Raw genomic sequence first — 26,723 nt, forward strand, 5'->3', positions numbered from 1 at the left:
ATCAAATGAAATTGTTACATTGTAATGACACAAAATATAACTATGATACACTGCTTAACGGACACAAGAGGTTGTGTGCAAAATATAGATAAAACATACATGAATTGTACACATTTGACATGATTCAGTCACCAGTCTGAATAAAGATTTTATCTAAAGCAGATAAAAAAAAAGTGAGAGGTGATGGACTTACAAAATCTTTAAAATGTATTCTATTCACCAGTTATGAACATCATAATGACTGATATCTCTCTGGGTCTTATGCAAGTGGAGATTCATAGCCAGATAATATTTGATTAAGTCTTAATGGTATGAGGATCAGAGAAAATAAACAAGTGGAGCGGGCAAAGCTGAAAGCACAGGGTATTCAAATCATTCTAAATAGATTGACTGAGGTAAATCAAAAAAAAAATATATATCTTAACAAGATGCAGTAGTTAAACCCGGTATTTCATGAAGTATAATTTTCCCATTTCGCGTAGTGTAATATCAATTAAATTTTATCCTTTAATGTTGCTTTTTCATAAGACTGTTTTGAGGTGGCGATTGCCCTACATATTTCTTCACAGGTTGGAACTCTTCCAATTTTACGATTAGTATAAATCATATACTTAATCAAAATTAACACATGATTCAACAAGGCATTGAGTTTGATATTTTCCCTGAATCCAAGTAAAACATCCAGCCAATTTATATTGATAAACTGAGGAAATTTTAGTTCATTTCCTACCTCGTTCCATATTCGATAAACCAAAGGACAGTCATAAAATATATGATAATAATGTTTCGACCTCTTCCCTACAAAAGAAGCACAGATTTGAATGTGTTATTCAAGACCGGTGAAGTTTATCATTACAAAAAATAACATTGTGCAGAAGCTTGTACTGGAATAAGCCAGTTCGGGGTTAGCTCATGGGCACATGGGTACAAATGACCTTTCTTCTTTCTCAGTTGATTAGGCACTCCACTAGTTTCAAGCGACAGAAGGCATGAGCTTGCCCAACGTAACAATTTATGGAATTTATCAGTCATGTTCAAATAAAGGATGAACTTGCATAGACCAGGTGACCAGAATGATCCTATCATTGGCATTTTGGAAAGCATCCATTTCATTATTTTGCATTGAATGTATTAACAATCTCTTTCTATTGATATTGTCAGACACCGCTTTTGCTGTCAGGTGGATGTGCTGGCAAGCACCACTTATAGGGATCACTTGAATAATCATTACATTACAGATGCTTATCTCAGTGAATTTAAAAACCACCATGCTCTGCTGGTACAGATGACCTTTTTCTGCTCATGCTCAAAGTGGAACCCCGAACTGGCTTATTCTCTCAGCTTCCAGTCTAGTGTTGAAATTCTAAGAATGTCGGAGAAACAAACTGCAGTTGCCGATTTATCCATGTTTAAAGCTAATGCTTCTGGGTGTTTGGAAAGGAAAGAATCTTAAATTGTACCAATAAAAATATTATAAATCATTTTTGAAGATACTGACACTAAGGGGTACTCTTTTTTGTTTATATTAAGACTAATTTCATAAACATCAGCAGGGTTATCATTCAAAATATAATTACTCATGCACATTACCTATCTCGCCACCTTCCACTCTGCTGGAAAATTATTGTACAATAAACAACATTCATAAAGAGAAATTAAATCGTCTACATTTAAACCCTTTCTAATAAAATGCGCCCCTGATCTAATTTTCCACCAGCGTCAATAACGTGTTTAACTTGAAACACATTAGCGTTAAATAATTTTTCATTAAAAGAAAAATTCCTTCCTGGAATATCAATGTTATTAAAATAACGGCGAAGGACGACCATTAACAGCGCCATCTTCGCCAGGAGTACCGCATGGTGACTAGACTGCACTCAACACGTCTGACTATGACTGCAGCATGCAAAGCATGTAAGTAGTCTGCAATTCATTAATCACGCACGCACACGTGCAGATTGTGTTGATCAACAGAAGGAACATGGCAAGTAACCAAAGTCAAAGTAGTGTTCTTAGGTACGAGGGCTGCAATTTCTTCCGACAACGTCTAGTCCTTTCAACACTGAGCGGGAAATCGGTATGCATCAGCAAGATCAGGCACAAAGATGATGATCCAGGACTGAAAGGTAAAGGAATATAACTAACTTATCCAGACTCAATATTGTAACGGTCCCACGTATTTTGTCTCTTGTGAGGAGTCATTGCCTGACATTGGCATGCATGGCGTTGGTTCATATATTCCAGCCTTTATTGGATGCACTTGCTGAGTGGTATATCAGATATATTGCATTCATGTTGATGAATGCAATATATCTGATATACCACGAAAGAAATCCATTATTATTATTATTATACAGTTGAACCTCTCGTATCCGGACAAGTCGGGACCGGGGCTCGTCCGGATAAGGGATTTGGCCGGATACGGGAGACTCAATGCTTTATACATGTAGACAAACCTAGAGTCTACATATACATACACATGTACTGATGTAGCCCATTGTAGTACCACATATAAATGTGTATACTGCAACCTTTTCATTGTTACACACAGTAACAGACCCCAAAATAGAGGTTCGTGTTTGCAAGAATGAAATCATTTTCTTTTATAAATTCTTGGGATGATTTACTTAAATAAATATTAAGAAATGTATCCGTTGGGAATCCCCCTTTCCTCCCGTAATTATTAAAAAAAGATTTAAAAAATCACGGCGAGATTGCATCCGGATAATAGAGAGATCCAGATAAAGGGAGGCCGGATAATACAGGTTCAACTGTACATACAAACCACTTTCCACGACAACACCACATTCAATTTCCAAAAAAAAAAAAAAAAATGAAAAAGGGTTTCACTCACCGTTATATATTGTTTACAAAATCTAACATTTCAACTTGTATACAGACATGTATCTACGCACAGTACAGTACAGTACAGAGTATATCAGCGAGCGACTGTCGCAGACAGCACAGACGATTTATGTGTACTCCTATGGCATTTCTCAACCCCATCGCGCATTTCTCAACCTCATTGCGCATTTCTCAACCTCATCGCGCAATGCCACTGCACTTTGCTTTCTTTGGCTGCAAGCGATACTGCGCATGCGTATAAAGAAACATTTGAGTGCGATATTGACAGCAGAGTACAATATTGGAAACAATATTTGTACTCTTTTCCTCCATTGATACGGGTAATGTAAAATACATAGGACAGGTATAATGCTAACAATATTATGTGATTAAAGCAAACCCCTTGCAGGAATATTGATACATGGTTTTATTGTATCGAAAAAGTGGCTTGTATTGTACCATACACCGTGATGTACACGGTACAATTAACAAAGAACTGGCATTGCCATTTGTCATGATCATAATGAGTGTTTAAACATTGCTAGTGATTATCACCATAGTGAGATATTATGCTGAACTTGACCTTACCCGGAATGCAGTGAAATTGAAACGCGTTCATTAATACAGAGCCCAGAGGCAGAGCTGAGTAGACATAGTTAGTTCTCTAACTGTTAGACTATAAAGCCAACCCAATAGTCCAAGAAGGCAAGTCTGTGCCATGATTAGCGTGAAAAGAAGCAACAAAGTTGAAGTGGGTGAAATTAGATAAAAACAAATTCATTGTAATAATATAATTTGTATTGACCAGGCAATCAGGGAGGAAGTGTGTAAATGTGTCTATGCCATAGGGCAAGACATTTCCTGTAATGTTAGCATTATTTAGCTTGAAAGTGGTACGCCAAAATTTTGCATGCACAGCGCGATCAAGTTGATAGTACATTAGTGTATATGCTACTTGCTACATATGCTATATATATATATATATATGCCATATGCTACACGCACGGCGTCTGGTCGGGCTAGCAGGCTGCAGGCACATACAGGTAAACCTGGGTCTTCCACTCTTGGGCATTTGTGCATTGTGGTGGGATAGCAATAAGCATGAAGAGGTTATTTATCAGGCTTTGTTATATAACGTACATAAGCAAAAAGGAATTTAAAAAAAAAGGATTATTGTAAAACAGGGAATGTTCGCATGTATTTACTTTCGTGAATTTCACGAGAGCCAAGATTTGCAAAATTAAAATGCATGTGAAAGTTCTTGTCTACACTATACACATTAAATGTTAAGGGCAACTCGCGAAAATTTCATGCCACGAAAAAAGGCTTTTGGCTCCAATTCATGAAAATTTCGTGCTGCAAAAATATCGTGTTTTACAGTATGCAATTGTACGTGTGAACACATAGGCTACACATGTACATATGTGTGCATCATCTTGCATTTGTTTCAAAACCTTTTGTACTCTGTTCGATGTGATCAAATCTTGCTTTATTTCCCTATTTTGAATTGATATCAGATTTTGAAGCAAGCTTCATTCGACTGCTGGACAAGATCACAAATGGATCATACATTGAAGTGAATGAGACTGGTAAGACATGGGTTTCCTTTTAAAATGTAGTAATATCAATGATTTCTGTAGAACTGATTTTAAAATGGCAGATCAAGCCAGCTTGCCCTCATACATTCGTCTGGACTTGTGTGATTAAAGATAAGCTGTATTAAAGTATTATTCTTTAGTTTTATATTTCTTAAGTTTTAAAGAATTACTGATATGTTGTTCAATGAAGCATGATGTTTTCAAGATTTCTTTCTGTCCGTCTACTGGAATTTATTGTTGAACTATGATAGAATGTATTGTTTGTCAACCATATCATGATCTTGAGAATTATGACTTTGATATCATGGATGAAGACTTGGTTATTTTAGAAAGGATGAATGGAACTGGTTCATGTAACAGAAACACTTTTGCTTTTCATAGTTGTCATGTAAACTCTGTATTCTGCGCTTGTCACAACCAGGTACCCAGGTGCGTTACCAGCCTGGCCTTCTGCTCGGTGGCAGTGTGGAACATGACTGCAACGTCCAGAGAGCTATCGGCTACTATCTGGAAGCTCTCATCTGCCTCGCACCATTCGTCAAGAAGCCAATCAAGGCTGTGCTGCGGGGCGTAACCAACGACCAGGTGGATCCATCAGTGAGTCATATATACTGTAAATGGCAATATTTTCGCACTGAGGAGCCCGAAAATATATTCGTGGGTTGTGGAATTTGTGATTTGCAAATGCTTAATTTGGATCCAATTCACAGAATAGACAGAATTTGATTTGACGTTTCCCTGTATGAAAATTGATGTGCTGCTTGATCCATTCAGACGTATGGCCTGCACAGGAATTACGGCATATGCACATGTGTTCAAACTTAATAAATACTTCTCATAGTCCTATGGAGCACATGCATGCACACGCACACACACACACACACTTGTACCAGATACGCACTACTGACAAGGCTCGTGATTCAACTGAAAATTCAAAATGGGCTGAGAAACTCGCAAAGATGTTTTTCGCGGGTCGTAGAATTTGCACAACCCAAAAGCAGGATGAAAGAATAATGTACTGCAAATATTTTTGCCTTCACTGTATTGTTTTTTCTTTCTTTTTACTGAAGCGATTTTTTTTTTTTCACGTAATATTATGAAATTGTATGTAAAGGGTGCAGATCACATTGCCATCTGTTAACCTTGTTTGCTTCTTCCATCTATCAGGTTGATGTCATCAAGTCAGTCACATTCCCTCTTCTGAGAAGATTTGGCATTGATGAGGGGCTAGAACTCAAGGTTAGTAACTTGATAGTTGTAGTTCTATGTGTATCTTACTTACAGAATGCATTGTTATTGACCTATCAAATGTATTGATAAACTGTTGATCATGAGATGCCATGTGTTCAGGTAATTACCACCAGTTTCACACTTTGACTGCCAATGCCTGTATTTTGTGAGCTAACTTCCTCTATAACACTGTATGAATATATTTTTGATTGCCATTAAAGTGGCAGTAGGTCTAGGTAGGTAGGTATCTTCTAGGTGTGATCAAACATTTTGGTGTGTTCAATCATTTTTTGAAGATACTTCAGTCCAGACCAGGTGATATCCCTGTCTTACCTTATGTAAAATTTTCCATAATATATAAAATAAAATCTGATCTGTTCCACTTGCTCATGCATATTATTGGATAACTGGGTATCTGTCTGTCTGTCTGTCTGTTTTATTGATCTCATTCTTGCGACAGTATGCCCTCACACAGATATGGAACATGCGAATAACTTGGGAGAAAATTTTGGCCAAAAAATTGGTCATCTTGTACAATGTACAAGTATTGAGGTAGATTCTGCAATACGTAGATGTGATATGAAATCCTCAAGTTTATATTGCTCTGTGGACATCACATGCTTCTCAACTTTCCTCCTCCCCCCCCCCCCCCCCAACACCAGATCAACAGGAGAGGGGCTCCCCCACATGGCGGTGGAGAGGTAGTCTTCCGCTGTCCAGTCAAGAGGAATTTGCGACCTTTACAACTCACCAAGCCGGGGAAGGTGAAGAGGATACGAGGTGTAGCGTATCCTTTCTGGCAGAATATTCCAAAGTTAGGGCTCATTATACAATGGGCTGCATTCATATTCATCAATTAAATTCTCCGCATACATTGCAAAAATTCCACATTGGATTTTCTCTCATATTCGGGTTCTTTGCTTCAAACAAAGTCACTTCAAGCTGATGATCTTTATAGGGATGTTTTGTTTGTACTTACTTTTCATAGTGCATGGATTCACCAGGGTAGATTCTTGTATTGTTAAGACCAAGACAGAAACATATCTTCAGTGCTGACGTTTGCTGAGGTAATGATTAAGACTATGACTATTTCATTTCATTTCATTGCATTTCATTTCATTTTATTTATTGTCCATAAAATGGAAAGTCTTCATGAATCAAGTGGCATACATAATTACACATACATAGAGCACACATCCCAAAACAAGACACAAGAGATACCAAAACGACACACATTTCATTAATTCATTATATAAATAACACAGAAATCTTTAGACCTAATGACAAAAAACTATCCACAACATAAGATATTGCATCTCTTTATTCTAAAACCCGCATACATAAACCTAAATAAATGAAAAACAAATATAGATATCCAACTATCTATGTACCTTTATACCTGTATGGTTTCCCTGTGTTTTTCCTGTTGTTTTCCCTTTGTATTTGCCTTTGTTTTAGCCTGAAGAAGGTGTAACACTAATGAATATAGTACATATATTTTGTAGTTTGCTGGTTAGAAATGTATTCTCCTTGATTCAGACTGATAGTTATGCCATGAGGGTGTCGCCAGCCACGCCCAATAGAATTGTTGACGCGGCGAGGAGTATTCTCAATCAGTTCCTGCCCGACATCTACATCTACACAGACCACATGAAGGGACCACAGTCAGGAAAGTAAGTGTAATGAGTAGTAGTGTTCTTCACACCTACTACTGAATGGGGAGGGCACTTCTGGAATTAAGTGTTGGTGTACCAACTTTTATTTTTTTCAAACTTTGATTTGAATAAAGAAATAACTCATTATTATAACTCATTATCTTGGCAGATCATGTCAGCCAGACCAGCTTTTTGTAGAGCTTTCTGATATTTTGCAACCAAATTCGAGTTGGGGAAAGGTGAATTTTGAGCCCTCATGAGTACTATGTTTAAGCTTTAATCTTCTTGGAGCCACCATCTCAATTGTCATTGATATTATTAGATATCAGGTCATAGTGGTTGTGAAAGAGTTAATGTAATTAGTATTTTGACTTCCCAAATGAATTTTTTTTTTTTTTCAGCATACCTCTATGTATCATCATATTAAAGGGATCGTATAGTTTTGGTTGAGACCTAATTTCAGGTTTCTAACATTTTTTGGTGAGATAGTGAGAAACCTCTCATGAAATATGAAAGAGCATGTAATTCCATGGGGAATCCAACGTTTTTTGATGAAAATTGGTTTTCAAATGGCTGAGATATCCAAAACAGAGCGATTCTAATAAAAGTGTGGGACCCACCTTTTATTACGACCGCTCTGTTTTACTTTGTCTTTTGGATGTTTCAGTCATTCCAAACCCGATTTCCATCAAATATACTTTGAGTTCCTTTTAAAATGGTATGCTCTGTACTATGTCATAATTGTTTTCTTGGTATCTCGCAAAAAGTTAAAAGCCCAATTCTCATCTCCACCAATACTACAACTTCCCTTTTTGACCCCGCCCTTGACGTTTCGCGCCACGATTCCGCAACGCGCAAATGATTTTGCTGCGTCGTTTCATGACTTTTTTCTTTGAAGTCTCCCGCATATTTTGAGACCAAATTTGCGACGTCCGGGTACACTGTTCTGAAGTTACGTAATGTTTTGCGTATGCATGTCAACCCAAAAATGGCTCAAATTCATGATATCGTGTGCAAATCCAATGCAAATTGTGTTTTTTTGTTAAATTGACATAAATTAGATTATTTCAACTTTTAACCATAGAAATTAATCAATTCTAATGTAGATAAGTTTGAAAATGTGCCCGCAACAAATTTTGGCCAAAAAATAATAGAAAACAAAAGGTCGAAAAAACAATAAAATACATAAGAAATTAACAAAACAATAAAAAACAAAAGAAATTCATTTTGATTTTGCTATTTTTTTAAAGAAAATTGTTTGATGAGTCTTGAGAAACTCTGACACAAAAATTTAGGGATCCTTCAGTCATTTTAATGGAGTTATAGGTGAAAATATGATTTTGTGCATAAATTTGCATAATTAATTTTAATACTAAAAATAGAAAGCCAATATTTTTCTATTGTATGACCATGCAATCTTGTAGTTGACATCCGGCTCTATCTTCAGGCAAAATTTTGCGTGCGGCCGAGATCTGAAGGGGGAGTCAAATTGACCCCCCCTCCCCAGTAAAAACTTGGTCTCAAAAAGCCCAGTTAAAATAGGGTTAAGTTGTGAATTCCCTGTCTGGAATTCACATATCAAATTCTCTTGTACTCTACTTTGCTCTCCTTTGCCACGATGCCACCAGATCACCAGGGTTTGGCTTATCGCTGGTTGCGGAGACCACAGAAGGAAACTTCATTTCAGTGGAGTCAGCATCAAACAGGGCTGGGGAGGAGCCCAGTATACCAGAGGACCTGGGGAAACAAACTGCCATGTTGCTCATGGAAGAGATATTCAGGGTGAGGTTCAGATGGCATGGAAAGCTTTGGATATGTACAGGGGGTATACAAAAATTTGGATATTCATTGATGGGATGGAGATATATTGATGTGCATTTGCACTTTGTTTGACAAGCCATGGTAAGTATTAGTCCCAGAAGTAATATCCTCAATTTGTGGAGAATTGACCAGGTGGACATAATGACCTCAGCCTTCAGCCTTCTTTCCTCAAAATGATCATATATTAGCAGCCTTTGAAATGAAATGGTAGCAAAAAAAATGAAATGGACAAGATTTTAGCTTTGGTAACAGGAACAAAGACAAGATGTAGCTTTATGAACAAGAACAATGGCAGTGATAACACAAATACTGTAAAAGTGGATATTTTCGCGCGACTAATTTTTCGCGCTTGGCCGGGTAAGAAGAGTTTCGCGTGTTTTTAATTCTGCGGAATCAAGACATCACGCACAGGCACATATAGCAAGCAAAAATATTCGCATGCTTTTATTTTCGCGCTAGTTTCTGGTTGCGCAAAATGCGCGAAAATTTCAACACCGTGAAAATTTCCACTTTTACAGTGATATAATTTTGATGAAGGGATTTTTTCGCACAAAGGAAATGGGGTATGGTGAAAAAGTGTGTGATAAATGTGAAGTTCTTGACATGCCACTGATGGATTTAGCTCTGTGGTATGTGTTTTTTGTAATACTTTAATCACGTACATTTGAAAATCATGTGTATTTCGGGGGGGGGGGGGGGTGGGGGGAGGGGGTGGGGTGAATGATTTTTCTGAATGTGATCGGGTCAGTCACATTATAATGTCAATTTGGCCCTCTATGAATAGAGATGAATTTTGAAGCTCATGTAGTATTCATTTATGAACATTTTCCCCTTCATCTTTTGTTTGCCATCTCCCAGGGAGGTTGTGTTGACTCAAGGCACCAGTCTCTAGCACTTCTCCTCATGGCACTTGGTCAGGGAGATGTCTCAAAGATTACTACAGGACCACTCTCTCCTTACACGTGAGTAAAAAATGGTTCCTCCTTCTTTAATACCTTCATATTGGCCTGTTCAGTGAAATGTAGATACAGGGCGCTCCCGTTACATCGAACACAGATATAATGAAATTTTGACAATGAAGTGAAAATTCAGGTCCCAAAATTATTATCATTAAAGTCTATGTTGCAAAATTTAATCTGGTCGTAACAAGATTTGGATATAATGAAAGAAAATTGCTGGACCCAAGGACTTCATTTTAAGGAGAGTTGCCTATGCAGGTGTAGATGTTATAAATAGATATATAGATGGCTGAATATGTGAATAGTACAAGTGGATAGGTAGGTGACTAAACAGAAAAGATATATATGCACAAAAGTATTCCACAAAGTATGTTTTAACTTTTATCAATACTTTTTTCTGTGCATCTGCTAGCTTTGATTGTGTAAAGTCAACACATAAAAGTAGTAAAGTAAACAAGGCCTAATTTTGACCAAAACTCATTATCGTGTACCGCAATGGATGAAAAATGTGTGTGCATGCATGTTTCATATATGTCGGGATCAGAGGTAATATTTTTGTCTGATATTAAATTTGATGGCTCATACAGTATGTCCCCCCAAAAATTACAATCGGATTTCTGCATTGATAACACCCATTATGATTAAATCTTCTAAATGTTACTTCAGGGTCTTGAAATATATATCTTAGCTCTATTTTGCAGAAAACCCCATTCATTTTGGTTAAGCGGTTGCAGAGAAATGTGGATTGTTGTAAAACATGACATGGGTCTGATTCTTCCAAGTTTAGCACTTGGATGCTCGTGGAACTGCATATTAATGTGTAAACACAATAGACAGAACTTGGAGGGAAGGGATTCCTGACATGCTCTACTAAAATCCTCATTTCTCTTCGACCACTGAAGCAAATTGAATGGGGTTTTCTGTAAGATGTGGGCAATGAGTTGTAGTTTCATACCCTGAAATTGTGTTTGGACTGATTCACTGTCATTGCGGAGGATACCGTTGTAATTTCATGGGACATACGGTACAATATTATTGACTTCACCACACCCACAGGATCCAGTTTCTGAGACACCTGAGGGACTTCCTCCAAGTCATGTTCAAGATGGAAGTCATCCCTGCCGACGCGGAGGGAGACGGCGAGATGAGGACGGGCGGAGACAAGGTCCTCCTCACCTGTGTGGGGTCTGGCTTCACCAACCTCAGCAAGACCATCATGTAGATCCTCCAGCGATGCTCTGGAGGGGAGGGAAGACCACCCAAGGAGGGGGATGGAAGACAACTGGAGGAGGGGACTGGAAGACCAGCGGAGGAGGGGATAGAAGACCGCCAGTACAGGGCGGATGGGAGACAGGCTGAATGGGGAATGGGAGAATTCCGCAAGTATCCCCTATATCCTGCCAGATATGAGACTGACAGAATGAGGGGGATGGGAGACAACCATAGGAGGGGAACGGATCACCACCAGAGGGTAATGCTCTTCTGAAGGAGCCGAGTGGCGTCCACAACATTTTTCCATGCAAAGAGAGACTTGTTTGGGGCCATGGCATTGCAATCCATTTGAGATGTCTCACTTGTGGCTGCTGTATGGCAGTGTGTGAGTTCTCAGTAGTGTCACAGCGGCTGACAGCAGACACAGAATTTTTTTGACGAAGGACAGAAGTCTTTGTATTTGTGCAAAGTGAAAAAGAGAGTCTTGAAATTGAGGTTTAGGAATGCAATACTTTGATACTGAACCTCAAGAGGTAACCTCCTCTACCCAACCCACATTCCCTCAAAAACATAACATGCAATGTAAAGAAAAAACAAAACAAACAGAGGATAAGGAAAACGTCTGGACTTTTGCCCCTGAACTCTTTAAAAGTACACGTGTAGCCACAATTGAAGAGATCTGTTGAATCCTTATGGAGATCAATAATTCAGTTTCAAGGAGATGATCATGAAAGGAGTATGAAGGATGTGGAGGAGAAAAGAATTGCAAATGGATTGAAAATCAAGACCACATACATGTACAAGGTACTTTAGCAAAGGCCAACAGAGACTGTTTTACTCATGACTTGTCAGATGGTCATTGATACCAGTTCACTCAGAGTCACAGTGTACCATTTACCAGGGCAAACACAAATTACGTATCTTTAAGATGGAATCAAAGCCCAGCATATTAAGTCTGATGAGATGGTGGAAAGAAGCCAATAGCAAATTTAAAGGACTAGATATTTATACAAACCCAATTTCTTTTCTTTCTTTTTTTGAAACTGAAGTATCCCGTGTTTGGTTTAAGATTTACCATTGTGATAGCTTGAGGTAATTGCAAAGACCATAGCTAATAATGGCCAATCAGCAGTTGTGATTTATATGATGTAATTTACAAATAAAAACTGTCAAAATATGGAAGCTGTGTAAAGCGGTTCACAACCTTTGGATGGTGAAGTGTATATGCCATGCATGTGGCTGTAGCTACTGTACTTTCCAAGTCTGAAAGAAACTTGATGACATACATTCTGTAGGACAAACTCCCTGGACTTCACAGGGAATAAGCCATTTTGGAGTTATAGCTCATGGCACATTGGCACGAATGACCTTTCTTTTTCTCAGTTGGTTAGGGGCACTTCATTCGTTTTCAGAGTGACATAATGCATAAGCTTAATACACAACAATATATGGGATTCATCAATCCTGTTCAAAGAATGAACTTGTGCAGCCACCAGATGACCAGAATGATCATCAATTAATACCTGTGAAAGCATCCATTTAATTATTTGGCATTGAATGTATTAGCACTCTCTTTCTATTGATATTGCCAAATACCACTTCTGCTGTCAGGTGGATGTGCTGGCAAGCAACATTTGTGAGGATTACGGGAATAATCATTACATCACAGATGCTTATCCCAGTGAATTTAAAAACCCACATGCTTGTTGGTATGAATGACCTTTTTTTTTTTGCTCATGCGCAAAGTGGAACTGCGAACTCGCTTATTACCTTGGTATGCAAACTTCAGAAATGAGATGATGTGACTTCTTTGAGGTATGTAAGTATCTTCATGTGCTACAGACATGAGATGCAGTGACCCATACGACAATGAACCTAAAAACAGGAGAAGTGGAACAAGTTCTAGGCACAGGGAAACTGTTCTTGATCACTTTGACAACGCCTCTTGTCAACGATGTAAGAAGTCGGCATGTATGCACTACATTTGTAAGAAATATATATTTATTATGAAACATAAGTTAGTGTCAAATTGTTTTTCTTCCTGTTTCAGCAAGTGTACATGTGCATTTCCTATTTCCGGCCGAGAATACTTTCAACTTTCAAATCGGGTTTGGAATGACTGAAACATCAAAAAACAAGGTAAAACAAAGCGATCGTAATAAAATGTGGGTCCCACACTTCATTAGAATCGCTCTTTTTTGATATCTCAGCCATTTCAAAACCAATTTTCATCAAATAAACACTGAATTCCTCATAGAATCACATGCTCTTTCACATTTTATAAGAGGTTTCTCATTATCTCACCAAAAAATGTTAGAAACCTGAAATTTGGTCTAAACCATAACTGTATAATCCCTTTAACTGCCTGATATATATAATTTTATATGTATGTGTGTGTTCATTTTGCCTTTTCAATAGTATTTTTATGTAAAATCCATAGAATACTCCAGTGGGAAAAAAAAAAATCTTGACACTTTGTGTGAGAGGAAATAAAAATCACCAAGAAACAAAGAAGAAAAGAAACGTCCATCAAAAATGTGTGTCAGCACTTTCACCAAACACAATGTACCTACTTATGGCACATAGAAGGGACTGCATACTTTGTTTAACTGTTTTGTTTTGCTTGTTTGTTTGGGTTTTTTTTTTTTTTTTTGGGGGGGGGGGGTCAAATGACTGGACTTGAATTTTTAAGACTAGAAATCTAGAGACTGGGAGAGAAAAAGAATGACATAATTCAAGTGAAAGTGTTTCTACTTCACCATAGTTTTTATTAGTATAATAGTAATGGGATGACAGACTATGGACATATACAGACATGAGTGTATACATTATACAGACGACAAACTAGTGTCATCAGAATTGTATTACATTCCTCCATTCCCCGTCTTTTCTAACCAACGAAAAAGTGACAAAATATTTTGCAAATGCATACATGTATACACACTAACAGGTGGCAGCTTGTGATTGGAACACCAATTCCTATGCACAACATACAAAATCGTGAAAGTTGGGTTATTCTTTCTCAAAATAATGCTAGTGTAACATTGGTTTGTGTGAAAACGTGAGAGCTGTACCATCAAGTAAAGTTGGAGCACTTTAAATGAACAATGATACATCTTTGCCTTACTCAAAATATGAAATCACAGAACAAGTGGAGAGAAGCAGATGGCAAACACTGGATCTACAGTGATTACAATTCTTGTTTTCCTTTGATTATGTCAGTCTTGATCTTTGCTTCTTGCATATGCCATATACACTATGATACAAATGCACCAAATAAATATCAGAGGCCATACGCACAGATATTTCAGGAGTGCATTGCGAGCATGAACTATGTCGATTATCCTACTATCGGGGTTTGGGGTGATCATAGAATTGCGAGACGTAGTCTGGGACAATATAGAATTGCAATGCACAAAGTGTGAAGGGACTGTAAAGAAGAGATATCTAATGGTAATATCAGTAAACTCTTATTACATCATTGAAATTTTACATATTTGAATACTGCTACTTGGGAGACTACTTATGGTGTTGGCACTATTCAAAAATCATAAATGTGAACTCGGATTTGAAAGGTTATGCTCCAACACAATTTGTGGCAAAGGATGGGGTATCACATAGTAATCTAGAAATTCTCTTTGAATTAAAAAAGTGCATTCCAACTGTACCATATAAATTATACATAGTGATACCGTCAAGCACTACATCAAACATTTTCCCAAGAGGGTGCACAATAATCTGCATATGGAAGGGTTTTTTTTTCTAATATATATATATATATTTTTTTTTTAGTTCAACATTGCTGACATTGTGTTTATACATTCAAGCTGAATGCTTTTGTTATGTGAAATCATAGAAATCAAGTAAAGATCATTGAAAAACAAAAACAAAAAAGTTATGCTTGGGAGCATCTCAAATGGTGAGACTCTTTGCAAGTGCTTGGGAAAAATCAGTTAATACGGACTTTCACAAGCTTCACCAATTTCTGCCTGAGAAGGCCTGAAGATGGCACTTTGAAAACCATGAATATCAAATGTAGACTAAAACTGCCAACATGTGAAGTGCTTCGAAATAAGAGTGTGTTCCTCTCCATTTCTTCTCGAGCTGAGTGTACATAAATCTCATCCTGAAGTCTTCCTGTTTACACTGAGCTACGATAGTGTCTATTCCTGCTTGTACAATGTCATCAAGCCTCAAATGTTGCCTGAAGCTCGATAGCACAAGACAAGTTCTTGCAGTACCATGAACCCATTTTTAAGGAATGCAGAAATGCAGGAAAAACACTATTTTTCAACAAGATTTTGTTGCAATTAGCACAACTTGGCATACACGTCTGACGACCTTGAGATAGCAGAGTTCAGCTATGGAAAGAAGGTATAAAAGGCAGATTCTATCATTACTATTATTGCTCCTAATTCATATTTCCGAGTAGAGAGTATAATGACATAGGAATAAGCAAAACTGTGGCATGCGCCAGGTCAAACACAGGTTTATGGAACACAGGTTTATGATTTCGTTTTTTTGTTGTTGTAGATGTTGTTTTTGTAAGAATATCGGCTTGGCCTGACTAGGATGAACTATCAAAGACCACTATAAAAGAAAGAGGAAATACAGAGTGGTACACCAAGGAACGTTTAGGCTAGAAGCAACATTGTACATGTATTGACTGATGTTTGAACTGAACTTTGGTATCCCATCGTTACAAGCAAAAGAATGGGAGGTTTTTGTTTTGGTTTTACACAAAATCGATAACCTACATTATTGTATACACTGCAACAATAGGAATAGAATGCATCAGACTTGTCTGCTCTGTCACATACACACACGATGTGTATTGTCTATAAAACAATTAGTGAACATAAACATAAATAAAATTTGGCTTAATAACACATACTCGGGCAATATACTCTATTGATGACACTCTTACAATGACATAGGTATCATCTCCATAATGTTGCTCTTTAGTCCCATAGTTTTCCCAAAACATTTACAATAATGCAAATTGTGTAAAAACAAACCAACAAACACACTAGCAAATACTGTATAAATACCTGCGATCACATATACATTACTAATACATTGCACTTTGTGTTTCCTAAAAATACATCTCGCGCTAAAAATCTCACATTTACAAAATACAGTTCTCTTCTCCTGTGGAAGCATGAATGTACGTAATAGAGTTTGGGGACTGTTGGGATTAATCATGGGCTAAGAACTTTGCTGAAATATTTGTTATATTGCAAATTTAGACCTGTTCATTTACTGTGTCAGCCATTAGACAGCCCAATTCCTCTTTTCTATGAGTAAGAATACCACTCACTGTACAAGGGTAATTCAATTTGCATTAAAAAGTTTCTTCTACATTGCAGGAAAATTTGGGCGTCACTGTCTAGTTTTTCAAGACTCGGTTGGAGAGATTGGTAAACGTGTCAAAATATACACAGAACAAACGGTATTTACTGTACTTTTTAAATAATCCTATGGCTAAAACCAGCACCACATATTATACATCTTGTATGCAGAGTTGTTGGAGTAACAATAAAACAACAACAACACACAACAGAGTGAAAAGGTCAAATGATCTACAAGTCATTGAAACATAGAAATGTACACCTGATTACCTGCAACAGGTATTTGACAAAACATGAGAAAAATTTCACATTTCACTATTAGTTTGGGAGTCAAACCACACAATGATATAACATATCATCTCGGAAGACAAGTGCATATGCCTCCAGCACAGTTTGGCCTGGCCTATAGACCTGTTGAGGACGGGCTAATTCTGCGACAACACCCAAGTACACTCAGAACTCATCTTCAACGGGTTAACATACGTCTGTGAAACTATCGTGACATTAGGAGAAAAAAATCAGCTTGAAACCTCAATGTCGATGCATATGTCTGGTCCACATTTAACTGAATGACAGAAAAGTTGGCACTGTGTATGACAAATCTAGCTAAAGTGTAGAGTGAGATTTTTCGGCAGAATGGCAAGTTTGATGATGTACCAATTGATAACAGACCTAAAATACTTTCAGGTCTTGGAACTTCTGGTACTGAGGACCCTTGCAAGACAGTCTTTCCTTCAAAGAAATGAATGTATCTGTCTCAAAATCATAACACAAGCTGAAAAAAAAAATCATGAAAATAATAAGCATCTATAAAGAAATTGAGACAAAAATCAATATGTGTGAAAGCTGATATTTTGTGCAAACAATGTGAAAAAAAAATGTGTGAATTCTGTTTTTAAAGATAATTTGTGACAGAAATAGAATGAATGGCTTGTTTTCTAATTTGAACCAAACATGGCCTTGTCATAAGTTTTAGTCTTGTATTCACAGTTTTTCCACAGAGGAAGTCTCTCTGAACTGGATGAATAATATTAGTACTTCTGTATTGGCTAGTGAAATTGAGGGCTGCTTTGGAGTATAAGTTGAATTATTGCTCTTCCTGAAGTGAAATTCCACGGTAAAATCACATCTTTTCTCCGAAATGTCCCACAACTCTGGAAAAATATATGATACATTCATGTATCTCATCTTCCTAAACTTTCAATTGTCAATGAGCCAGCCATTGCTATACATGTTCGAGTTGATCAGTCATCGTTTCATTTTTTTCACATACATTCTTTATCAATATGACAAAGATGTGATTCTTTTCTTCCACCTTCGGTTATAAATAAGCACAATTTGGCATATTCTCAGAGTGATAAAAAAAGAACAAATAAACACTGTCAATGGAAGAACAAGAAAATGTGGGCCATTGATGGTGGTACAGTGTGTTCATATAATGTGAGCGTGCAGTAATGTATGGCACATTTAGCTGAGAAAAAAAAAAAAGACCAACAACACACAAGTAAGTTCAGTGAAATAACATGACACAGGAACTTTCACTAGCTCAAGGGCACTCACTGCGTTCACACCTGGAAGAACTTACAAGGTTACTCACTGGGAAGCCGCAGATTCTCATGGGGACAGACATAATCAAATTCCCTCGATTGCACTGCTATTTGTTTAAAGTCGGACGATCGTCACCCCTAATGGTACAGTCAAACTCGGATACCTCGAAGTAGTCGGGACTGAAGAAAATGGTTCGAGGTACGCGAATTTCGAGGTACGCGTACGTCGAATTTTCTTCGACTTATCCAATGTTTATCGATGTTAACACGGTATCTGTTATGGTGCCTACCGACTGTTTGCATGCTTGTCAATTGGAATTGAGTCGACTTGAAAATGTATAAATGGAATGGAAATCGATGTTCTTCTAATCAACACCATTTTCTGCTGGACAATTGACTCACCAATCACCATAAAAACAACAAGAAAATACAATGTACCGGTACGTAATCGAGGGCGAGAAATGCGTGCTGAATGTACATGTACAGTATTTGTATCTGCGTGTGGATGTGGTGTGTCTACAGAATACCGTGGAGGAACCTGTCGAAAACTAGATTTACCAAGCAGACAGATACACAAGAATCACATGAATCACATTCTTAGCTTTGTAAACTTTTAATATTATGCACAAAGTTAACACATGCTTGATGGCTTAAAAGTGTAACACGAAGCTCACCAAAACAGTGACAATCGTTGACATTTACGTCCAGTGAAAATGTGCACGTGGAGCTACAGGGAGCACTGCTACGCAGCGCAGCGGTCTATTGCGTGTCTACTAGCTACAAATCGTGTGTGCTGTATTGACGAGATGAACACGTTGTTATATGGATGAGAAACTGGCGCAATAAGCAAGTGTAGAGAACGGTAACGCACCTTGCACGTGGCGAACATCATTCAGTGTATGTGTATGTGTGTATGCGTGATTGGGAGAATAACGGTCGCTTAGAGGGTGACTCAAGGCAGACAGTACAACGCTAATTCAAACAAAACCAGATGTACTAATACAACATGTACAGTCGCAATCAGCAATAAGCGCAACACACGAAGGTTGGGCTACTTGGTTGCCAAAGACCAATAGTGATTAATATCGCAAGATCAGATTCGGTCTACGACTTCTGAGTACATTGCCACTGTAATCATAAACTTTAACAAAGAGTGATTGCTCGCATAAAAAAAAAAAAAAAGAGAGAAGCAATCTCATACGATAGTGCTTGAAAGGGGGAAGAAAAATACATTACCGAAAACTCAAATAAGATACGAGACATAACAGGGTAAAGTAATTGTTTACAGAACTTTAGTGTAGACGTCTGACCTCATAAAGTCTGTTAATAGTTTAGTGGTCGTCATTAATTAGAATTAGTGCTCTGCCTATTCATAGACCGAGCAGGTGAACCGATGACAAAATTAAGCGAAAATTGGCCTTCGCGAGTTCATAGGGTGAGGTTGAAATATTTTGTTTCATACAGTAAATGTACAGTATTTTCAGAAACAATCATTGATCACTCCAAAGGCCAGATCTGAAATCAATGAAACCCAAGATCGAGTTTTACGTTCAAACAACTTTGGGTTTATGTGTACTTACATTTCTAATACAGTGTAGTTCTGTTGTTTCATGAGGTCACCACTTAAAATCATCATATTACATGCAAAGCCAAGCCTTACTTTAAGTATATGAGGCAGCAAATGGTACAATGAAAGCAAACGTTAAAATCCAACATTACAGGTTTATATTTTTCCCGTCGTATATAATGGATATGTCAGTACACTGAAAAGCGTAAAGTAATGGAGGGGAAGTCATAAAAAGTTGTTTGATTTTAAGAACGGAGAAGGTTTTGCATAACTTCAATAATACAGTATAGGTATGACACCTTTAGAAGTTCGTTGGAAACATGTTTTGTGGCTTTAAATTAGACATGTACGAATCATATTTGTCTCATCACTCATAATCCCGTAACAGCGAAAGAGTCGGTGATTACATTACATTACATTACAGATTTACATTTTCCCGTTGTATCTAATGGATAAGTCAGTAGACAGAAAAGCGTAAAGTAATGGAGGGGAAGTCATTAAAAAAAAGTTGCTTGATTTTAAGAACGGAGAAGGTTTTGCATGATCAGTGCCTAGATAACTTTAGTAATAGGTAGAAACATTAACAGAAGTTCGTTAGAAACATGTTTTGTGGCTTTACAACATGTACGAATCACATTTGTCTCATCACTCCTTAACAGCGAAATAGTCAGTGATGTTGGCTTGCTTTTTCTGACATTTATAATTACTCATGAGATACAACTCATAGTTCTCCACGAGCAATTGCAGCTCAGCCGGTGTTTGCTCAAAGATGTCAAACTGCCTGATCACATTCAGAGCTTGACACACTTCACTGATCGAAGGTGGTTTGCGCACACAATCCTCCCCCTGTTGGCTACTGGTTTCACCATTACCGTTCTCGTCATCGCTCTCGCCGTCTTCTTTGACTCCGGTGATTTCAACAATCTGGTCATCCGTTAATAGCTCGACGCCCGTGTCTGTTGCATCCACGTCTATGTATTTCTCCATGGCCGGTAGCGGGAAGAGGTCGCCCAATCTCTCCCAGATGCCGCGAAATTCTTGTGCGTCTTCAACACCTCCCTCTTCACGGCGATCTCCATCTTCCTCTACTTGCTCACACGGAAGAACGAATCCAACATGCCTGTATACATTGGCTATTGTCTGTTGGGATACCTTGTTCCATGCCGTCTTCAAAGCGATGATAGCGTCAAGAAGGTCCCATTTGAAGGGAATTCCCTCATCTGCCGCTGCAAGTCGTCGGAATGCAAGGATGTGCCGATAGTGTTGTTTCAAATTTCTGATGACACCACCATCCATTGGCTGGGTCAAGCTGGTAGTATTTGGCGGCAGAAACACAAGTTCAATGTTGTCCAGCTTAATGTGAGGATGGGCCGGGCAGTTATCGATAACCATTGCAATTTTTCTCCCTTCCATCTTGCCGTCAAGTTTCCTCAGCCATGCCTCAAACAATGCCCCTGTCATCCAGGCCTTTTTGTTGGATTCGTAGGCAACTGGCAGTTTCTTCACGTTCTTAAATGCGCGTGGTCGCTTGCTCTTCCCGATGACAAAGAGGGGGAGTTTGTCGCTGCCATCCATGTTAGCGCACACTAGAACAGTGACACGTGTTTTCTGCTGTTTACCTCCATGGTAGTGTGGTAATGTGAATGATTTTCATAAATCTTACCAAGATAGTTTAATGAATGGTTGATTGATTTTGCCATCCAGGAGCACAAGTAACAGAATGACAAATTTGTTTTATCTCTCATTAAGGAGAAATGATGGTTATATCCTGGGGAAGATATAATTGTGAGTTGTATTCATGTTAGTGGAAGCATAGTGTGCTCTTCATTTCTACACCAATATCAGTTGATTACTGAATTTGTGTGATAATATGAAATGCATGAATATTCATCATCCTCATGAATATGCATGACTCCCAGGGTAGTCATTCAAGTGTGCACATAAATGTTCATACATCACAAAAACTAAGTTCTTTTGTTGTATGTTCATAGGTTTGTATAATTATTGTTTTGTAAACAATGATTCATCTGTATATAATAGTTGATTTATATTACAGAGTTTATATGAAACAGTGGAGTTTTAGAGTACAATGCAAAGAAGTTTTAAATTGTACAAGATGAACTGTTCACTCTGTGGAGTAATATGGAACACTGGGAGAGCTTCAGTAGTAGCCAAGTACTGAGAGGTGGAACCTCCCAGGAGCTCAGGAGAGCTGAGTAAGTTTTGTAAATATTTCTTTTATTACTTCCACTACATGTGTGACTTGTATAAGAAATAAGCACAAACACATCCTGTGTGTAGTAGACACATACCCAGAGAAAGGTACCTAGGCATGTAGCAATTTGTTTTTGTTGTTTACAGTAGGTTCAGCTCTGTTGTGTGTGTAAGCGTAAAATGTGCCTAGTATGTATACACACGCACACACAGGAATGTTGGTTCACTGCACAGCAGTCAGAGTGCATTGGCATAAATGTATCAATTTGAAATGTATCATTTTTAGATCTAGGCATTCTTGCAGCATGTGTGTATGAAGTTTGCAATACACTATACACTATATTCATAATCACAGATAGTATGTGAAGTTATGAATGAACAGTGCAATGACAGTGTGGGAAAGAATTTGTGGCAATGTTTATGTTGACAAAAAGGGGGAAAGACCTATTGCAATGTTTATAGTATCATAGTGCATTGTTGTTACTGAGTATGTTAGGATGTATACACATTATGCATAATGGTCATACAACTTGCACATTGCTAGATATACGCTTGTCAAAGAATGTGTGATATGTGAATAATTTCTCAATAATTACTTTCTGTATAGATGAGGAATTAAAGGTAAAAAAAATGTAAACACAAGAAATATGTGTTTTGTAACAATGCATAGATTTTACATGGTCTATAGGCTTATATGTAAATTGTTATCTTTTTGTAGATAAAGGACTTGGGTTACTCACTCAGCTGGTTGGAAAACCAGAGCGATGAGGAGACAGTTGGGTGAGTCAGGATGGCTCGATGTTCATATGTATACAGAAATTACTTTCTTGACAGAATACAATTTATGCTATTGTGTTTTGCGGAATGAAGATGACAGAATGCAGAATATCAAAGCTTGTTATTGTGAAATATTGTACAGTATTGATCACATTCAGAAATTAACAATTCAAAGGAAGCAATGTTGATTGTTGATGCATTGAATATCTAATTGAGAAAAAAAGATAAGTTTCATATTGTTTCACTGAAATTGTATGTACAAAGAAATCAATACTATTAGCATATTGTCATGCTGTTTCTTTGCCCTGTTTCTGATTTCTTTAAATCTCACAGGGGTCGTCTATTGTAAGGACAAGGTCTCTTCTCTTGTTTAGAGGTCATCTCTTTTACGAGTGAACACGGTCTCTTTTAGATGATCATCTCCTTTAGTGGACGTGGTCTCTTCTAGCGATCGTTGTCTTATATTCGTCTTTTAGTGGACGAGAACTTTGGATGTCAACTTTTAAAGGACGTAGTCTTTAAATGAACATCGTCTTCAGGTCGTCTCTTGTGTAAAGGAACATCTCTTTTAGAGGATCATCTCCTTTAGTGGACGTGGTCTCTTTTAGAGGTCAACGTGTTCACCATAGTGTTCAAGCGGTCCATTGCAGTCTTCGAAACAGACTTTACCACAGCGTTTACCAGTTCATATGTTTGACAGTCGTCAATACAGTCTTAGGTCTTTGTATTACAAGTTTTGATCCAGAGTTTGTTATCAAATTGTAAATAAATTCAGCTATTTCAGTTATATCCTACATTAGAGTGAAAGTGTAGTGGTTTTACCGTCCCACGTGAAAGCCGGACTACGACAGTAGGTAGTGCCCTGAAAACCGAGGGACTTCTCCGGTAACATTTGCCAAAATAAACCAGTTTCATCGGCATTGTAGATATCCTTCGGGTCATAACGCCTCAGAATATCTATCAGCTTTCCATCTTTCCAGCCTTGGACAAGCTCTTCATCCACCCCAGCAGCTTCTCCAGCCTTTTTGATGTGGCCTATTCCGTGTCGTTTTTTGAAACGATCTATCCAGCCCTGTGAGGGAGCTGTCTCATGACCAAATTCTTTGGCAAAGTATTTGGCTTTTTCAAGCAGCATCTCCCCATCAAGCCGGAGATCGGGTAGAGATTCCCTTTGCCGAAACCACGTGATCAAAGCCGCGTCCACATTGTCGAATGTCGTCTGCCTCATTCTCTTGACGCCCTTCCGAGCATCACTAGGATTTTCAACTGCTTGCACAATTTTGTGGCGGTTTTTTATCATGTCCGACAGTGTGTTGGTCTTCACATTAAACTTTGCCGCAACATCTTTTTTCTTCCATGTTGGATTTTCATCCATGAATGTGAGGATTGAGTATTTTTCCTGATACGATTTTGCGTTCAATTTTCGCTTCGTTGCCATGCTCGAAAGTGATAAACGTGCTGCTCTCTTCGACCAACAAAAGGAAAATGGCAGAAAAGTCTGTTGCCAAGAGAATTTGTACCCAGTTTCTTTCACATTTTGGAAATTGAAGTTACGCAATTCATATTCTCGCTATTCGCTCCGGCAGTCTGTCTAACTTCATGAAAGGAAAAAGTTAGAGAAGCACTTCGCAGGAAATTTATGTTCGGACAGTGGACCGTGATTAATGCCAAAGATTTAACTGTCAACACCTAAGCAGGTGCGCCACGGCGGTTAAGAAATCTACGCGTGCGGTATGGTATGACCATCACGACCGCAAAATCAGAACACAGTGATTAAAGAAAAGGAGATGCTGGGGCAGAGCGTAGTGCTACCGTAAGCACTCCATTGGCATGGGTGCTATGTGCATACCGTGTATGTGTGTAGGTAGGTGTGGGGGACTTGGCGGGGTTTTTTTTGCCAGCCATGTATTGTTTTGAGGGCATGATCTGTCTCGGAATATTTACAATCGAGTGTAAAAAGATTTGTGACATGTCTCCGCTGTCCACGCGTGCTTAATCGGGGGAAAATGTTGCGTGCGTGATGTTCGAATTTCACTTCGAGCAACATGCTGGGAAAAACAATAAGTTGATAAAGATCGGGACATGAGATTTCCCTTCGAGGTAACCGAATTTCGAGTTAGTTTTTTTTCGAGCTACGCAAATTTTAACACACGGAAACTCCATAGGAGCAATCGGGACTTCCATTTTGCCTCCAAGGTAAAGCGATATTCGGCTTATCCGACGTCGAGGTATCCGAGTTTGACTGTACGTTATTGTGTAACTCTTCCGAACGACCAAAGTTTGTGCATGCAATTGCGCAATGCCACACTGCAGTGTTATCCATAAACGTGTGGGACAGTGCTGCCACTGAGACATGTGTGTGTGTGTGTGTGTGTACGCATCATACACAAACTTTGTGACCGCAAGCTGTGGTGATTGGAGGAGAGAGGCCAGAAGACGCATGGCTCTTTTGGCCTCTCTTCATGCGCATGCGCACTGTGAGTGTGCGTCCATTCGGCACTTATCGGAAGCTAGTGATTTAGACCCCAGCGTGTGTTCGCTGACCCATTGAGCCAGCGCTATTCTCATTCGGTGTCACAACATTTGATACAGAATGGGGGGAGGCAGCGTGTTGCGTTCGTCTCCGTGCTGCACAAACCACTCGCCACGATTGTAAGGCTTTAATACCATTTACACGCCACATGCTAGTAGGTGACACGATCAAATCATATTGTATGCTGCTTCTTTTTACTATGCAAATCATTACCACAGGGTAATGTCAATGAGACCTGTTACTTTTTCTATCATTCATTAAAATATCAAACTAATGGTAGAACTTTCCCGACAGTTAAATTTTCTGGGCATAGTGGGAATACATACAAATGTGGCATTGATATCAGAGCACTGCTAAAGTATATGGGTCCTCACATGAATTCAAGAAACATTTCACACTTTAATATGTCTGTTTTTTTTCAAAGTTTTTTTTTTTTGTGTGTGTGTGATTTCACAGTTTACTGCACAAAGAAAATATCTTGTGGATTACAAAAATGCTAGTTTATTTAGGGGTTGACAGCAGGGAAAAAGAAACACAGGTAATAAAAAACAGACGGATAAATAAATAGAAAAACCACAAGATACATCAAATAAAGGAAACAAAACAAAACATGATAAAGGAACAGATTGACTTAAAGTTGACTGAGTAAAGTAATCAGAAGTAGCTCATGGAATATACAAGGTAATTGTATGCACCAAACATTAGCATATCAAGAAGCTTAGTTAAGTTTTAAAGATGGAACTTGAAATTGCAGTCAAAGCTCAGATATTAACAACAAAAAAGAATGCTTATAAAAGTTGACAATGGGTCACTAAATTCATATACGAATTTGCTTTGTGCTGGAAGAGGAACATAAAACTGAACATATTTTGTGTACATTGTATGTGGCATGTAGTAGATAGCTCTCATATGAACAGTCCCACACCTCTACATCTATGTGGTGGTGTGCACGTATGACCCTCATACAAAGTGTGGTTCTCTGCTTCTCCTCCTTGGCTGTGACACCTGTCGCGATGATGAGCCACTGGCATCTTGGAAGAGCTCAGTTCTGGGACGCTCGGATCCGGCATCTCCCCCGCCCCCACCCCTGGTGGCTGGTGGGTTGGTACTGGGGCTGGCACCACCCGTCCGCTGGGGGCTCTGCTTGGTGTACGCGCTGGGGACGTAACCCCCTGTCGAGTCTGCCGTCTCCTGGGGGGTGTTGCCGCTGGCAACCTGGAGGAGAGTGGGCTTGGAGGATGATGAGGTGGGGCTCTTGATCCGATGGGGATGATTGGTCCCTTCCCCCTCACTTCCTGACCCATTGCCTGGAAATACAAAAGAAAGAAATATCCAAGTGAAGTTGTGAGCTTTAAGATCTGGAAAAAAAAGAGAAGTGTTAAATGTGTCATTTTACCTGATGAACACCAGCACAT

The 26,723-nt window shown here is 38.5% G+C and overlaps 3 protein-coding genes and 1 long non-coding RNA gene across 4 annotated transcripts in view; 2 read left to right on the top strand and 2 right to left on the bottom strand.

The window, feature by feature from the left end:
- Nucleotides 1–1,981: 1,981 nt before the first annotated feature.
- On the top strand, nucleotides 1,982–13,330 carry LOC140236449 (RNA 3'-terminal phosphate cyclase-like protein). The gene is made up of 9 exons (XM_072316374.1): nucleotides 1,982–2,126; nucleotides 4,362–4,433; nucleotides 4,864–5,039; nucleotides 5,610–5,681; nucleotides 6,335–6,459; nucleotides 7,220–7,345; nucleotides 8,956–9,109; nucleotides 10,007–10,110; nucleotides 11,164–13,330. Exons 1-9 carry the CDS (start codon nucleotides 1,982–1,984, stop codon nucleotides 11,327–11,329), a joined length of 1,140 nt encoding a protein of 379 aa, XP_072172475.1. The 3' UTR covers nucleotides 11,330–13,330.
- A 7,099-nt stretch (nucleotides 13,331–20,429) lies between these two features.
- Nucleotides 20,430–24,365, bottom strand: LOC140236450 (tigger transposable element-derived protein 4-like). The gene is made up of 2 exons (XM_072316375.1): nucleotides 23,598–24,365; nucleotides 20,430–21,415 (listed from the first exon to the last, which is right to left on the bottom strand). Exons 1-2 carry the CDS (start codon nucleotides 24,211–24,213, stop codon nucleotides 20,430–20,432), a joined length of 1,602 nt encoding a protein of 533 aa, XP_072172476.1. The 5' UTR covers nucleotides 24,214–24,365.
- Nucleotides 21,958–23,612, top strand: LOC140237303 (uncharacterized). The gene is made up of 3 exons (XR_011901828.1): nucleotides 21,958–22,000; nucleotides 22,717–22,778; nucleotides 23,109–23,612. It is a non-coding gene; the product is annotated as an uncharacterized lncRNA (long non-coding RNA).
- A 1,158-nt stretch (nucleotides 24,366–25,523) lies between the features above and the next one.
- The window catches only part of LOC140236790 (rho GTPase-activating protein 45-like), a 126,554-nt gene continuing 125,354 nt past the window's right edge, over nucleotides 25,524–26,723 (bottom strand). Inside the window, exon 26 of the mRNA XM_072316727.1 lies at nucleotides 25,524–26,615. Coding sequence (XP_072172828.1) covers nucleotides 26,269–26,615 — 347 coding nt within the window. The 3' untranslated portion in view covers nucleotides 25,524–26,268. The remainder of the gene's footprint in view (nucleotides 26,616–26,723) is intronic.

Source organism: Diadema setosum, chromosome 13 (assembly GCF_964275005.1).
Source record: "Diadema setosum chromosome 13, eeDiaSeto1, whole genome shotgun sequence".
Lineage (NCBI taxonomy): Eukaryota > Metazoa > Echinodermata > Echinoidea > Diadematoida > Diadematidae > Diadema > Diadema setosum.